General features: G+C 44.2%; 1 protein-coding gene across 10 annotated transcripts in view; it reads right to left on the bottom strand.

The window, feature by feature from the left end:
- LOC108091500 (protein turtle) overlaps nt 1-13027 on the bottom strand; it is a 37129-nt gene extending 24102 nt beyond the window's left edge. For all 10 annotated transcript variants that reach the window (XM_017190742.2, XM_017190733.2, XM_017190734.2 and 7 more), the window contains exons 1-3: nt 12937-13027; nt 11213-11514; nt 1775-2201 (exon numbers count right to left, since the gene is read on the bottom strand). In XM_017190742.2, the coding sequence (XP_017046231.1) occupies nt 1775-2141 (367 nt within the window). In that variant the 5' untranslated portion in view covers nt 2142-2201; nt 11213-11514; nt 12937-13027. The remainder of the gene's footprint in view (nt 1-1774; nt 2202-11212; nt 11515-12936) is intronic.
- Between the last annotated feature and the right edge of the window lie 3377 nt (nt 13028-16404).

Below are 16404 nucleotides of genomic sequence, written 5' to 3'. Positions count from 1 at the left end.
CTCCTGATTGGGACGTAGTCTGGCAAAAAATCAACTTAATGCGTTTTGCATTAATTCCCCAGCAGTTCTTGGATTGGATGGAAAGGGATGGCGAAGGGAACGAAAAAATCCTGACAAGGACTGCGGCCCCAGCTACATGACGTCTTTGTTAACCGCTCTCCACAGAAGGCACTCAATCAGTCATTCACTCACTCACTCGTCTACTCAGTACACACTCACTTGCCTGCTCGCTTTATGCACTCTTCGCTTGTTGACTTTGGCATTTGCATAAATTTATGTTAACTTGGCCCAGCTTCGGCAGACTATTTACATCCCTTCTCAGCCTCCGCTGACTGCCTCCGAAAAATAGAGAAAACAACACCAAAACAATGTCGACAACGACTTTGTTGGGGTAGCGGGTGGTGATTATGCTGAGAAGCATGCACTGAAATAAAAGAGCATGCAACGCTAATGGAGTAGAGAGGAATCAGTGCCAATAATTCTAGCAAAGAAGTTAAACTTTTGGATTTCCTTGAGCTACAACAACAGTGGCCATGGCTTGTCCATTAAAGCTCCAATTCAAGAACTGTTTAAATTTCTCCCCGTGTACAAGCTCAAGGCACTTGTTCGTCTATTGCCCTTTCATAATGTTGCAGACTTGTCGCCATGAGCCAAGTGAAGTACTCGAGGCTAGCAGGAAGTCAGGAAGCCAGGGAGCCAGGATGTCAAAGCCCCCGCGTGTGCTTCTCTCCTGGCGCGCCTTTCGATGGCGTTAACATGCAAAAGTGGTTTCATTATTCCATTTAGTGTGTCCTTCAGCCAAAGCAGAGGCCCACCTCTCTCCTACCTAATAAACCACCCACCTAGTACTTGACTTGAGTGTCGGGTTCAGTTATTCAGCAAAGCGCAATGTATTTTATTGATTTCTCCAAGTTGAGTTGTCGAACTTATTTCGGCATTTACTATCTAGCTTTCGGACCACTCCCCGGTATCATCACAATTTGGCGTTGACCCTTCAACCAGGCTTAAGAAGCTGTGGATAATATATGAAGAAAACTCATCTCGCTTATATTAAGAATTAAATTACCAACGTTAAGAAGTATTACACTTTAAAACCCAAAAAAATGAATTAAGTTATGGTATCTGGAAGTGCTGTAGAGGGCCACCCAGAGGAACATTATCGAAAACTTGGAAAAATCTGACATGAACGGGGGACAAAATGTCAATTATCTCAGAGTGGAAAATTTTTAATGCGGTTCCTTCAAGAATTCTCTAAAAACGTTTAGAGGTATGCCACTTTGGACTCGCATTAAAATTGGCCAAGTTATGGGATCTGGAAGTGCTGTAGAGGGCAACCCAAAGAAACATTATCGAAAACTTGGAAAAATCTGACATGGACAGGGGTTCAATGTTTTTAATTCACTTTTCTGAAAAAATATTTCGAAAATTAGCATTTTGTGCAGAGTAGTTAATAAACAAAGCCTAAGTTCAGCCCAACTCTCTCTTTTCTTTTTATTAGTTACTGGTGGGTGCTATTTGCCCGAGCTGTGCCCAACTGTCAACTAATTGCCAAATGTAATCAGCTTTGGCCGCACGTAAGCGGCTTATTGTGAGCCATTAAATTTTCCCGAGCGCCGAATAAAAATCAGGTCGCACACATGCGCACCAAAAAACTAAGTTTGATTCTCTCCTTTGACTGTTCACCTGCAGTCAGCGGATACTTTTAGCTGATTCGCGAGCGGAAAAATGGCCAGCTTGTTCAAATGAACATTTAAAATTTAATTATTGCACTCACCTGGAATGTTGTGCGCCTGGGCATTTTTCGCTAGAAGGGCCAGAAAGGAGACCAACGCTAACTGGAGCACCTGCAAAGTCCCGTGGCTGCAGATGGGAGCGCCGGGTGAGCTGCCTGCCCTTCGTCGGCGTCTTCTTCTCGTTGTCTTCACTGTGAATGCTGCCGTTTTCGCTGGCGATGCTAACAGCGTTTTAAAAGCGGGAATCGTGGTTGTCGCGTCAATAGCTGTTGGTCCTGGACCGCCGGAAGGATGCACGGTGACGTTGCTGGGGAGTTGCAGGGGCTGCTGCTCCACCGATTTCTGGGTGTTGTGCCGGCTCAGAGCCCGACACCATCGATGAGACCCAAGGTCCGCGCACACGCCCATGCCTCTGTTCCCATAGTTCAACGCCCCCTAACGTATCGTTCTCATCGGCAGTGGCGTCATCTGGAAAAGAGAGCGAAAAAGGGCTGTCAAAGGAATTGCATATTTGCGAGGGAATTGCGGTAAGTGTTGGCATCAATGGGCGCCTTGCAGTCGCACCTGGCTGCACTTGATGAAGCTGTCACATCCCCCAGCCGTCATCCATCTCAGCCGTCAGTGTCAGACGTCAAGTGCCAACTGAGATCCTTCCGAACGAGCGACCACACTCACCAGCGGTTTCAAGAATCTCTGCTGGATCAACCCAGATCCCAGAATGCACCCTCAATAATACTTATTATGAAAACACATATTCGAAAATGCACTTTTCTTTAAGTCATTTGATGGGAAAAACTGGACCAATTCGAGGTTAGATTTGATACTAAATTGTCCACAAATTTTGAATTGGCTCGAAAGCCCAGTGGCCCGAAACCCACAATAAACATAGATAATAGATGTTCGGTAGTCAGGTAAGCCTTATCGACGACACACAATCTCGGACTTCTGAAACAGCGCCGTTGACAAATTAATAAACAAAAGTTTTCCATCTCAACACTCCTTGGGCGCACACACAGGTGCACACTCGCACACACACGTTCGTGAAATTAAGCAGCTAATATGTTGTAGATACAACTGATAAGGACACCACTTAGCAAATTGAGATGGGGGTGCGAAAAGAGCGGCCCAGAAACTTACAAGGCTCCTATACAAATAGAGCAAACTTTTTCTCCGCCTGCGCTCTTCGGCAATAAAACTTTGCGTTTTAATGTAAAACTCGTGTTGGATGTCGAAGCAAGAAGAGGGTGTCAGGGGTACGCCACTTCTACGCCATTGTTTGATAGTTTTCCGCCCGCACCTTATCTCAGGATCGTGATCAGGGAGCAGTTTTGGGGACGGCTGCAGTTAATTGAATTGGTATCCAAGCGTATTTTATGACTAGCCCACAAGTATGCACTGGATTGCGGGCGAGTGGAGGGGAATAATTCGTCTTTCTCCGTCGAGAACAAAGCCAGAAATGTGTTTTTAATTAAATTATTCGGAATGCCTTAAGCGGAATTTGCTTAATTTGTACAAAGAGAAACTCCAATCCTGTCTTCCTGGATTTTCTGTCATTACATGGCCACGTAAACATAGGCAGCTGCCGTGGAACTCCCCCGCACAAAAGCCACAGCCTCCCCTCCACCACTGAGTGCGTATTTTAAATTGCAGGCAAAGCATTTTTGTAGCGATTTTCCCTTCCAGAGGGAAAGAGCAAGGCGACAGTGAGCACGACGAGGCCTTCATTTTCCCTTATTCAATTTTTTCACTGCAATTAAGTAACTCGAGCAGGGCCTCCCTCAGGATGTGTGTGTGTGGAAAGTTTCGTTGCTGACAAAGCTGTATAAACGTCATTAGTGCCATTTTAATGCATAACTTATTACATCCGGTGAGAACTGAAAACAGCACACACACACGCACAGAGGTTCCTTGTGCATTGAATTTAATCCTTTCTGGCATGACATGTAAAATTTTAATAACGTCAAGGTTTGTGGAGCGTTATTAAAACTTTTTGCGCTGCCTGTGCCTGTGCCATTATGACAAGTTTATTAAAACGAAATTTATTTATGGAGCGCACTGAAATCCCTCAGCGTTACTAGCCTCGTCCTGTGGACCCCACACCATATCCTCCTGCTCAACCACACCGAAACTAAAAGCCATCCAGACCATCCAGCAGGCAGGGGCAACAAGCAAGCAGCAAAAATCGCATTAAGTGTGCGGGGCTGCTCATCCTGGCCAAAAGGATGCACGGGCACACGGCCCAGCCCCAATAGAACAAAAGCCGGAAAAATGATTTCCCTTATGGCTGAATTTTCATTACCGAAATGCCCGCCATGGCGTATGATTTCATTTGTAAATCAGCTCAAGTTGAGCTGTGGGGACAGCAGGCACACCAAACAATGACAAATCAGCAAACGAATTGCATTTCCCGATACTCCGGCCAGAGCAGAAAGGGGGGACAGGAGGACAGCCTCTGCACTAAATCAGTTGATTGGTTCGTCCGACAATCCCCATCGCCTATTCTTGTTTTTGTGTGTGCCATGAGAGCCATAACTGAATTTTCGGCCACGTCGTTGTCATTAAATTGTGTGTGCTGGGCTGACCCCCTGCACCCCCTGTCACAGCATTCGTCATGGCCCGCGATGCACATTTTCATACACTTAAAAAACAACGCGATGTCATTTGAAATCTCACCTGCGACTGGAGTTAAGTACACACAAAACTTCTCGAAATTAATTAACTGAAAAAAGATCAACTCCTCCAGCTTAAGTGTATCGCAAATAAAGTTTTTAACATCTAGCCAGTACGGAACACTTATGCGCTCAGTGTACGACTCACTGGAAGCTGCCCCGCACGGCGGCCATTTTATTTTCGACCCGTGGTACCCACATCCACTTCCAATTCCGCCGCCGTTGGGTGGTGCTTTTTGGTTGGCTGCACACACGGCACAGGAAGCAGGATTTCGGCGTGGCACAGACGTCGTATCTCGGATGCGGATCTTCGTCCACGGTCGGCGGCTACTTGGAGCTCATTTGCATGATGTGCTGGGGATTGCTGACGGGGGAGGGGAAGGTGGGCGGGTACCGAGCATTTTTAATTAAAAACCCTCTCGGCCCAACCGAAACTGGAAGCCGCAAATTATTTTCAGTTTGCCCACACATGGCCAGGACTGGCTCTTGACCTCTAACCCCCAGACCGCAGGCTCCTTTCGGCTTCAGAAACTAATTAAGCATGTTGTGCGCAACAACTTGGGCACAAGTCGGCCCAGAGTACAGCTCATTGCACTCCAATAAAGGACCCAGGACTCCGGACTCCTTACAAACTTGTCGCTGCCACACCCCAAGACGTTTCGACAGGCCCTCGAGTTTTTGTTTTCGCTCGAGTGTTGTGTATGTATCTTGGACGTGTGCTCTCTGGCAAAAAACAAAAATCAGTACTTATGCACACTGAGCGGTGAAAATCGCAAGAAGCAGGCCAAGTAAAATCAAGTCAGGGCCATTCTATGTGTAGATTTATATTTCTCTACTTTATTTCTAGCTGGGGCGTTCCTTGACTTGAATTTGCACACGTAAAACATATTAAGTTAATCCCTAATTTCTTGAAACAGGTGCCACCAGAAAACAAAAATAAATACACTTGTATTCTTCTTACAATTATATTTACAATCAGAGGATTCTAAAAATCTTTTAGATTTTCCAAATCCAAAAGGTGTTGGGGATATCTGGTCGTCGTACTCGCCGAAAAGGCTTCGTAGGCTTTTCAGGCCACGCAGTGCGCCTTGAAACATTAATGAAATGAAACGGCCCCTTTAGTCAATATTCTAGGTTGGCTAACATTCAGGGAGTGCGCCCGTAGGCCATCCGTTCGTAAGCTTGTTAGCCAAGCGAAATACCCGGAAAGGGTCTGCCAAGTAGGCCAACGGCAGAACAATGGAACCAGTTGGAGTTCCTGAGCAGCTTTGCATTCTCAGTCCCAGGCCATTTGGAGCAAAGAAATGACCGCTGCATGAGTGGGAGAACCATTAAACTACTCCCCATTTCTGGAACAGCATCCTACTCTTAGGAGCCAGCTAATTCTGAGCCATGTTCCGCGGCCATAAAGAGCAATAAAACGAACTGCTATCACTTAATCTAATAAGTTTTACCTTCCGCCGCGGGCAATTATACGAAAAATACGGCTCGGTTCTTTGAGCATAAAAGTTGAAACAGAGGAAAAGTCAATATATCATTAGGCACTTAGGTCGCTAAATGATCTAAAAAATGTGGTCAAATAGACTGTGGCCGAATTTCGGGAGCTCGGTTCGGAGGGCCATGCAAAATGCCCCAGCCAGTGTACAATTTTAATTGCTCTAAAACGCTGTAATACAACACGAACCACAAATAAATAAAATTTGCTGACATCAACAGGATGTTTGCGGGTTCCTGTCCAGCCCCAAAGGGGCGGGTTCCTGACTGGGCTGGCTTGGCCTGGTCAGGACAGACAGGACTCGGACAAAGCGGGAGGCCAGTAATGGGCCACCTAATGGTCCCGGGCCTTTGAAATTTAATTTCGCCCGACTCCGGCAGACGTGTGCGATGAAAACGGGCGGAAATGAGACGAGAATTGGCTCGGGAGATCGTTTAAACATTTCTCAATTTATTTATGCTTCTCATTTAGTTTTCACTTTCTTATCTGGGCCCCATTACGCAACAAATTTTCACTCGGCTGCCTTTGTGGCCGTAATGGATTGTTTTAGTTGACTCTTGGCGCTTTTTTACTGGCCATTGTCCTTTTTCAAAGCGGTGACCATGCAAAATGTGTCGACGATTAAATAGCAAGGATTGCTTTTTCTTGCTTATTCGTTTTACAATTTTCTGAAATTATCCTGGATGGGCGGGGCGAAACTTTGCGCTTTGAAGCAATTAAATTCTTAATAATATTTTGGAAAGTGCAGAAAACTTTGCGCTCTGTTTTTGTGGCAAAGAAAACGCCGCCGCTGCAGCGCCGACCAACTTTTTCTTAGAAAATACTCGGCAGAGAAAGAGTGCAAAATTATTCCGCAAACTAAAAGAGGGCATGAGTTCAACTGGGCGTTGGAGCAAAAGGAGGGAGGGCGGAGGACAAAGAAGGGAAACTTTTATGCTTCATGCTTAATTGCGGCATTTCGATTAAGCAAAATTAATAATAAAAGTTTGTGTTATTATTTATGCAATCGGAGAACGAAGAATGGACAAGGAAACTGAGGGCGCAGGCGGAAGTGGAAATTTAACAAACTTTTCCATCTTTGTAAGGTCTGCTTTTCGCGTTGTATTCATTTCCTTTCTCATAAATCCTGAAAAGTGCTTCAAAAAACTTTCTACCGCGTTCATAACAGCAGCAGCTACTGGAGAGGCAGAGGTCTAATACTCCTGGCATGCGTGCAACACAATTTTTGAGCTTCCACGTCCTGATTACTGTCCTAGATGGAACCACTTCACTATTGTGTGAAGCTCGTGTGTCTCATTAAACTTGTTTAACTTTCTCAAAACTTAAGCTCTCACACTAACTGAAGACTACTTTAGTCAGCTTCTGCTCAGACTTTTCGGACGCACTATGCAGTGAAGTGAGTTGCCTGTATAAAAAACATCCTGCTCACTGCGAAACAGAACGGAATGAAGAAAAATAAATAAATGTAATGGCAACGCTAATGAACGGCCACCCCGCGAAACTCCCAACTTTCCTTCTTTTTTCCAGCATGACCATAAACTTTGTGCGCCTCGGCGCAAAGTTGATTTCGAGTTGGGAAAAAAGGCAACGAGATTCGGGGGAAAAAGTTTAGCACCCGACGACCGACATTTGTAAGGAACAGGATCCTGGCCACCCTGTTTACGCACGTCTTTTGGTCGCTGCATCAAATAAAATGCTGCGAGTTGAATAGCACAAGATGGAGATGAACAGGAAGACAAGGGGCGAATCATGAAGAAAGTGCAAAACTTTTCCCATTATGCAATAAATAAATTTCCATGCTTTAAAGTGGCAATCGCAGTGGGTGGCAGCAGACGCGATTACGTATACGCCATGGAGCACGTCGTCGAACAGCAAATAGAACTGCTCGGCGTCTTGCAGTGGGCATATCAGCGCACTCCAAACAGTCCAAATTGAATAAGTAAAATACAGGGCAGTGGCCATGTATCCACCGCCCCTGTTTTCTGTCCAGATGTATGTAGATGTTCCTTTCTACTAAGTACGAGACATGAGATTAAGCAGTAATTCTCGTTTTATTACATACAAAATATATATTCATTATATTGTATTTATTATAATTGAAATATAATTGCAATTTATTTTTGTGCTTGAAACTCAGCCCTAGGCTGGAATTTAGCTGGGACCGTTTACCACTTTTTTATTTAATACTCAGGAATTTTTCCGCCAGAACTGGCCAACAAAGAACTCAGCAGGATATTGATTTTTCAGGCTGAGTTGCGTCTTATTCCCGGCACAAACACGAAAAAAAGTTTTCGCTGGCGAAAACACCAATACTAAAGCAAGCGATTTGACGAGTCCATTGAACTATTTGCCGCTGTGGCCTGAATGTCCTTATTAAATGCCGGACCTCCTGCTGTTCGCTCGGCGATATCTCAAAACTAATAAAAAGGGTTCGTGCATCGGCAACTTTGGCAACTTTTTGTTGTTCAAATTGATACTCAAGTATGGGCAAATGAGTGAAGGGAAACAGGAATTCTGATTGCGCTTTAATGGGGCCTAATAGCCGGCGACAAGTGTGGCAAATTACTTTAATGGTCGCTACGAAATAATGAACACCCAGTTCTTGGGGAGTGCGGCAAAGCATTTTGTTTGGGGCTGCCTCTTTGACCACCAGCCTTTTTCCCAGTTTCGTCACATTTCATTTAGATGCGGAACTTTAGGTTGCTCCAAACTGCTCGCAGTATGGAAATATTTCAATTTCTTCGGGTTTTGCACTTCAACTTTTAGCTGCTTCTTAGAGAATAAAAAGCGGCCCGCATAGTTCTTAAAAGGGAAGAAACAACGAGACAAAGAGGGGGTCGGTAAAGTTGTCTCTGCCAGAGTATAAGTTTTTGTATAGTGGCTCTCGGGTACACCAGTACCTATTTTTAATCGCAAGCGAAAAAATGCAAACAATTTTCAACTTTATCTGAAAACTTGCTGGAACCGTCGCTCTCAGCCATCTCGACTCCGGAATTTAGCCAGCAAATTCAAAGTGCATTCGTGCACGGAGCTTGAGACCTTAAAGCGATTCGCTTCGACAGAGTCGGATCGTGCTCGCTGCTCGAATATTCGGAAATCCGAATTTCATGCATTTAAATGAAAACGCAAATTCGCATTTTTCTCGGTTTTACCTCTTTTTCTGTTTAAATCATTTGTGCTGTGCCGTCCAATTGCAGGAGAAATGCGAGTGGAAGTCCCAACCCGACGGCTGTAAAAATAAATCAACAACTGGGTCAATTTTAACGCTTCACTGCCAATGGAGTGTAAAACCTAACAAAAACAGAAATACAAGAGCCAAGAACAAAGCGTCACCAGGATGTGGGTGAGTGGTGCCGAGAGGTGCGATGAGTGGCGAAGCCCTGCAAGTGCTGCCACCAAGCCACCACCAACTGACGTCCCGCCCAACTCCAAATGAACGGGCTGTGTGGGAACGTTGGCTTCCCCGACTACCTGTCCGTAGATCGCCGACTGCAAACTGCACTTTGTGTTCTCATCCGCGTCAGCACAGGAACACACGGCTGCTGCAGGAAATTCTGTGTATCTATCGCAGCAAAAGAAAAACAAGTTCGAGCAGCGCTCTCTTATACGAGCTGAGGTCTGGGGTCCGATGATGTACATGGCCAAGAGCGCTTATGTACAACTCCAGTGTAAGCCGATCTCGAGACCCAAGCTCCCCGTCCATCCAAACTTCTACGCCTTCATCTCGGACTTATGTTTTGGGCTCGAGTTTCGCTCGGTCTCATTATGTGCGCCAGTTTTTTGGGCGCCAACTCCGAAGTTGTCCGATCCAGAGAGTGGAAGTGTGTATACCAAAACACAAAAATTCGCTGATAAAGTTCTCAGACATCAGCCGCTCAAAGAAGTGAAATTCCAACGAACTTAGAAGCTCAAAGCAGACTGACAACAAACTGACCACAGCTTCCGTTCCGCGAATCACAACTTTTTTTAAAAGTAGGTGCACTATTGTGGTACCAACAACAGGACTTGGATGCTTCACAATTATGTAGCTCCGATCTCGAACTGGAGGCCACTTATTTATACCTATTGCGCGTCAGTTTTTGGCTGCATTCGTGCGAGAGCGAACTTATCATCATCGCGGGGGCCTAACTTGTTTGAATAGGTTAGGAGAGGGTCTCGCCCCGGTTTGCATGTGACCTTAGTTGGCAGTCACGCAAGCACCCACTCAGCCACGTTCATATAAATATCTGTCATGCACCTTAATGAAAAATCGATCCGAAGATGATTGCTGGCGATTCAGAGACTCAGGGACAAACACAAATTCAGTATTCCTTTCTTTTCGGAGTGAGAAGCAGTCTTTGTTTATCAATATTAACCAATTGTATAAGCAGAGAAGCCGAGGGGAAACTCGGAATAACTGATTGGCAAGCGTGTGAAGTGAACCGAAAAACGCAGTTGGCAAGCCATCGGGGATCCGTCTATGGGAATGCCAATTTCCTGGCCCCGCTCCACAGATGCCACTAATAACCCTTTGCAGTCTTTGTTTCTTCTCGTTATCGTCATCGGTTACACATGTTTGCTGCTTCGTTATTTCAAATTGCACTGACCATCTGTCCTCCGTTGCCAGCCTAAAAGTCTGAGGAAGATGTGGACAGAGCCACAAAACCAATCAAGCTTCCCCAGCCGAACAAGTTGCACTTCAACCCCCTCCAAAACCGATCCCTTCAATTCCCGCCGGCATTTGCCGTTTGTTTCCTGTTTTCTGGCCCAGTTTAGTTGTTTGTTTTTGGGCGAGAGTGTTTTTTCTGGCCTCAAATATTCGTAATTGAATTGTGCCCGTAATGCTCGCACTCGCACTTATTTACACTTGCCAGTGTAATTGAAAATTTCATAAATTTTAATTAATTTCTAGCCTGCGGACTTTGGTATATGTAAGGGATTCGACGGTTAGCCTACGTGGTATATTTCATTTTGGTTACATGGGTCAGTTATAAATAATACTCCAGGGAAACTATATGCAGTGTTTAACATTTTAGCAATGTTTCCGCATACTGATATTAATTCTTTTAAAATGTAATAGTATACTGCCAGAAACTTTAGTGTTAAATCTCCGCTGAGGTGCTTGTACAGCTCGTCAAAACGAACTTGATTAGTTCATAAAATCAGATCTCTAAAATTTTTTTAACTTAATTGCAAAAATTCGGCAATTTGTTATGACTTTTCCCTCGATAGGTTCAGCTGGGGGTTGTGCAGTAGTTTTATTTTGTTTCTAGATTGACCGAGGAGTTAGTTTCAACTATTTGGCATATTGATGTACCCCTTGATTGGTGACTCACCTCACTTGCGCAATCATTATACGACGAGCCCAGATCCGATTCTTTAATGCTGTGCTACTCCTGGAAAATCCTAGAGAACTGAAGTCTCTGAAGGTCCCCGGCTGACCAGCAAAATCAATTGCCTAAGACGTAAAATCCGGGAGTTATTTTTTGTTTGCCTTTCCGTTTCGGCGTTTATCGGAGCAGCTGTTGTTGTGGGCGTTTTACACTTTGGTTACGGGATAATCGCATACTTTATGACACTTTCGTATTCAAATACACTGGAGAACGCGTTTGACGAGGGACTTTGAAACCGTTGAATGCTGCACAAAAGGATATTTATATTATTTCTATTTCATTGAAGGAAATTGAAGTGGGGCAAAATCATAAGAAAAAGGCGCAAAATAAATAGGGATATGGGCAAGGGACATGAACACACAGGCGGGGGTTTTATGCACATCAAATAAAATCAAAGCGAAGTAAAATAAGAACATTGGGTGGGTATTTCGCTCTTAATGTGGCAATTGTCGCGTCTGGCCAACAAAAGCAGGTCCTTCGGATTTTGTAATTTCACTGGTACACTCACACACACTGACACGTGACTCATTCGATGGGTAGAAGGGGGGTCACGCCTTTCCTTCTTTGCGTACATTATATAATTGGCACTTCACAATGCTTTATTATCATTTCTCTATTGTTTTTCGTTGTAGGGGGAAAGTCAAACGGCAAATCTATACTTCACAGCTGTGGGTCGCCGCCAGACCAATTGCGTTTTTTTGAAAACTCCAACTGACGAGTCTGTCGAATAGCTCGCTGAAAATTCGCGGCTGCACAGAGCCAAAAAACTAAAATGGAGAGCTTGAGAGAGAGGGACGATTTACCAACTTTCCAAGGCAGCAGGGAACAACTGCTGAGCAGGAAAATACGGGGTTTAGTTTCTGACGAAATATTATCCGACAATTATCGGTGGTCGAAAATACCTACGAAAACCTACTTTATTGTAAACGAACAATAAAAAAAATTGGATCTTTACCAAATGTGTAATGCGTTTTACACCTTGAGCTGGTATTTAATGAAACTGTGATAACCCGTTTCTGCAAATAATATTCAAATCTCTTTAGGTAGCTGTAATTTTGTGTTTTATTAAAACTTGATAATAATTTTATTTTTCAGAATAAATAAAATCTTTTGATTCTTTAAGAAAACAGCTGATGCTGGTGGCTAAAAGTCCCCAATAACGGGAACTGCTCACTTGCGCAACTTTAGTGGCCCTGTGTCCACTCTCCCCTCCTCGACAATTTCCACCTTTTCGGCCAATACTACTTTTATATTCTCTCTTATAACTGCCTCTCTTTGCGATCCTTTGGGAAACTGGAATTTTTCTTGCAGCGCTGTTTTTCGTTGGCTTTTGTGAGGCAACGGCTGCATGATTTTTTCCCCATTTTTAACTTTTGCACCCGCGCGGGTGTGGTCCTGTTTTCCGAATTGGCCAAGGAGCGTGAAAAGTGCCAAAAACGCGAGCGAATTTTCACTTTTACACACACGCACAAATGGGAGAGCGCTTTCCCACCATCACCACCCCTTTTCCGGTGGTAACTTGACGTTTCGCTTGATTGCCGCCCGATTCTTATTTTTCGTTTTTCGCTGGCAATTTCCATCAGCTTTCCGTATCTATATTTTGTACAATTTTCCTAGGCACACACAAACGCACACACACACATTGGCGAGAGCGAGACAGCACTTACAGCCACTAAGCGCTGCGATGAAGTGAGATTTTCAGACTGCTTCAAAGATACGGGTTCGTCCGCGTTCACGTACGCCGTGCCAGAACAACAACTGAAAACTGAGAACTGCGTCAGGAGTTCGCGACTTGCCACTCGGAAGAGACACCACTCGCAGCAGACATCGAGAGAGTGAGACAGAGAGAGGGAGAGAGAGAGAGAAGGAGACGGGGAGAGCGTGTGCGCAGCTCGGTCTCTTATACTTTGACCCTCTGATGCTGGCCAGCTCTTTGAGCTGGACCCCTTCAAGCCGAGAAGTCAGGGGAGTGGAAAGGTGAGCCCTCGGCTTCATTGAATAATTATCTCGAGTTTACCTGTTCTCGACTGTCGGGCCCTTCGCTGTGACCCAAAAACCAGTTTCTCCGTAAACTCCCAACTCGTTTGGCGTTCAGAAAAAGCGGAAAGCGCCTGCGCAGCCCGCTGAAAGCCAAAGCTGAAGCCATGTGGAAATGTGTTAGGTGCTAAACACCCGAAACATTTCTGTTTGAGTAGCTGTGGGACCGTAACCCCTTCGACGGGCCAGATAATTGGATAACTTCGCCTAAATTGCTTTTTAATTATGCTCGAGAATGCGGTGGTCCACCATCTGAGGTCGTCCCCGGGCTCTACCTGCATTCAAGTGTGCGATGGGACGGACCATTTGCATCGTCACTCCTCGGCCAGTCACACAGCACACAGCTCTCACGGTTCTCGCGGGCCTGACCTACGCTGTGTAATACTTTAATTAGCCAACATCTGCCGTTGCGAGAGGGAAACCCCAGATTCGCCGTGCTCGAGTCCCGAATATTTCCCTTTGCAGACCGCGAGAGAAAAACTCCGCCACTGGAAGGTGAAAAGGACACGGCGCCTGCGCCGGTCTGAGAAAGAGTTTCGATTTGTAGAAAAACTAAAGAGCAATATAGAGAGACGCCCTCAATACGCTGGTCTCTCTCCGGAACCACCCACTCCGGGACCACCCACTATCCACCCTCCGCCGGCCAGCAACTTGCTAAAATGTTTCGTTTTCGCTGAATTTCACTTGGTTTACAGGCAACTCCGGCCAATCCTGCGAGGGACCTCCTTCAGTGCACTGCCATACACCTTATATGTTGACTTAAGCACTCTGATTTATGCATTATATTAGCGTTGATTTTTAGCTGCAATAAATCTGCAAATTCGGAGGCAACATCCACAGGCCCATGCATGCGAACCGTAATCATAATTCACTCAGCCCGTTAATAGGCCCGGCCTAAATGGATAGCCCTCATGCTGGCTCGTCCTGTTTTGTGCTGGCTTCAGACAATTTTATTTATCATTTACGAATCAATGCTTCACGGATGTCCAGTGAGAAGCTCATGGATTGAGGGTGTTGAGATGCCATATGTCGGCTGAAGTCGATTCTACCTGTACTCCAACAGCTGTCACAACTTGTGCAAATACTTGCCGATTTCTAATCGCCGAAATTTTTAAATTTAAAGAGCTGGAGTTGTAAACAAACCTGGAAATAAAATAAAGCGGTTGGCTACTTTTAAGAAACTTTGCAAACAAAGTTGTTTGGTAGAGAAGCTATTACACGTTTCTTTCACGTGCCTAAAATACAGACTTTGCTCCCGCCTTGAATATCATAATTTCCCTGGCTCGTGTCGCTGCATGGTGTTCATGCGGCCATAAAGACAATAAAATATTTAACACAAATTTTAACTTAATGCTCGAGTCGTAAAAATGTATGAGTGTAAAAATGCTTACCTATGGCATCGTTGAGGGTGACAGCCCAGCGGGAAAGTGAGAAGTAGGTTTTTAGAAGTAGGTTTTCGGTTTTAAGTCTACTGGAAATCCTGCTTCTTTTAGCAGGCGTAGGGGTAGGAGTTGAAAATTTCGGTCCGCTAAATAAGGGTGGGTTTCTGAAACCTGTGGATTTTTACATATAAACCTCCTTTACCCCTTCCTTTTGTGTGTCACCCCCGTGTATTTTGAAAGGAGAGACGGCAAAAATGTAAGGGGTGAAGGAGGTTTTTGCCCTTCCGCTTGTATGAAGAAATCTCTGGAAAATAGCATATCTTCCACATCTTTTTTCCCGCTGGGAGGGCGGATAAGGGCGGGTCCATCCCAATGCCGCCTCATTAAACCAGAAATTACACAAAGGATAACGCGCAGCTTGAACGCGACGGCCGCTAAGTGTTTGTGTTTGTGTTTGTACTTGCTGCTGTGTGTGACTCCTGTTTGTGAGATCGACCCACTACCAAAACCCCTTTTGGAAACCCAGCGGGAAAAAAGATGTGGAAAATATGCTATTTTTCAGTGGTTTCTTCATACAAGCGGAAGGGCAAAAACCTCCTTCACCCCTCACATTTTTGCCGTCTCTCCTTTCAAAATACACGGGGGTGACACAAAAAAGGAAGGGGTAAAGGAGGTTTGCAGGCCAAAAACCTGTGGATGCTCTGGCTGCTGAAAGCAGAACAAAAACCAGTGGACCCACGGCTGCTGATTGCAGGGCAAAATCCACTGGACCTACGGCTGCTGAATGCAGGCCAAAATCCACTGGGTTTTGGCCTTCCCGCTTTACAGAATTTCCACATGTAAAAAACAATACTTTTTAATTTGGTATATGCATTTATTAATCTATATACAGTCCAAGGACCTTTGTCATAAGTATTTTTGTATATTATATTTTTTGCCTCAGTGAACGATGAACGCAGATCATCTTGATATTGGCGAAGACTGTAATTGTCGTTTCTGAGTGACTCTGAAAATAAAAACCATAATATATTAATATATAACATATTAATAAAAATCAAAAAATATATAAAAAGTACTGGGAAAAATAGATAAATTTTGAAAAACAAGTATACTTACCATACAGTACTTTGGAGAAATTATTATATGAATTTAAAAAAATGTAATTACATAGTAACAAGCATGACTATTGAAATTTATTAAAAATGTAGTGAGTACTTACAAATGCTTCTGGATTGGCTTCGGCATCGGAGTCCAAATGGCCGAGTTCTTCAAATGACAAAATCGGAATGTCCGCTTGCGCACGTTCAGATTTGCCGTTAATATTAACACAAGGGACAGAATCTTTGAAGTCGAATCTATTACAAATTCTAGAAAAGAAACATTTGTTTGTTCTTGTGAAATTGAAAAATAAATTTAAATAAAAAACTCACTTACTTACTTGACAACCGCCTCTGGCGGCTAATATTTAGTTTTTGTAAAAATGCTTATGTTCACCATATCCGTAACGCTGAAATAAGGATATACAAACAAAAATATTTATGTTATAACTTACCTTTATCTTGTTTTTTAGAATAAACTTAACTTTTTTTCACTTTTGACACATTTTGCACGACATTTTATACTGATGTGACCGTGCATATTCTGAAGAAAGACAATAATTAGTCACAACTTCGTTGTAACTTAAGGTCATATTCAGAAACCCACCCCATTTAGCGG

The sequence above is a fragment of the Drosophila ficusphila genome, unplaced genomic scaffold (genome assembly GCF_018152265.1).
Source record: "Drosophila ficusphila isolate 14025-0441.05 unplaced genomic scaffold, ASM1815226v1 contig_412, whole genome shotgun sequence".
In the NCBI taxonomy this organism is placed as follows: Eukaryota; Metazoa; Arthropoda; class Insecta; order Diptera; family Drosophilidae; genus Drosophila; species Drosophila ficusphila.
The sequence above is the reverse complement of the archived record's forward strand: the minus strand, read 5'-3'. Positions and strand labels throughout refer to the sequence as shown.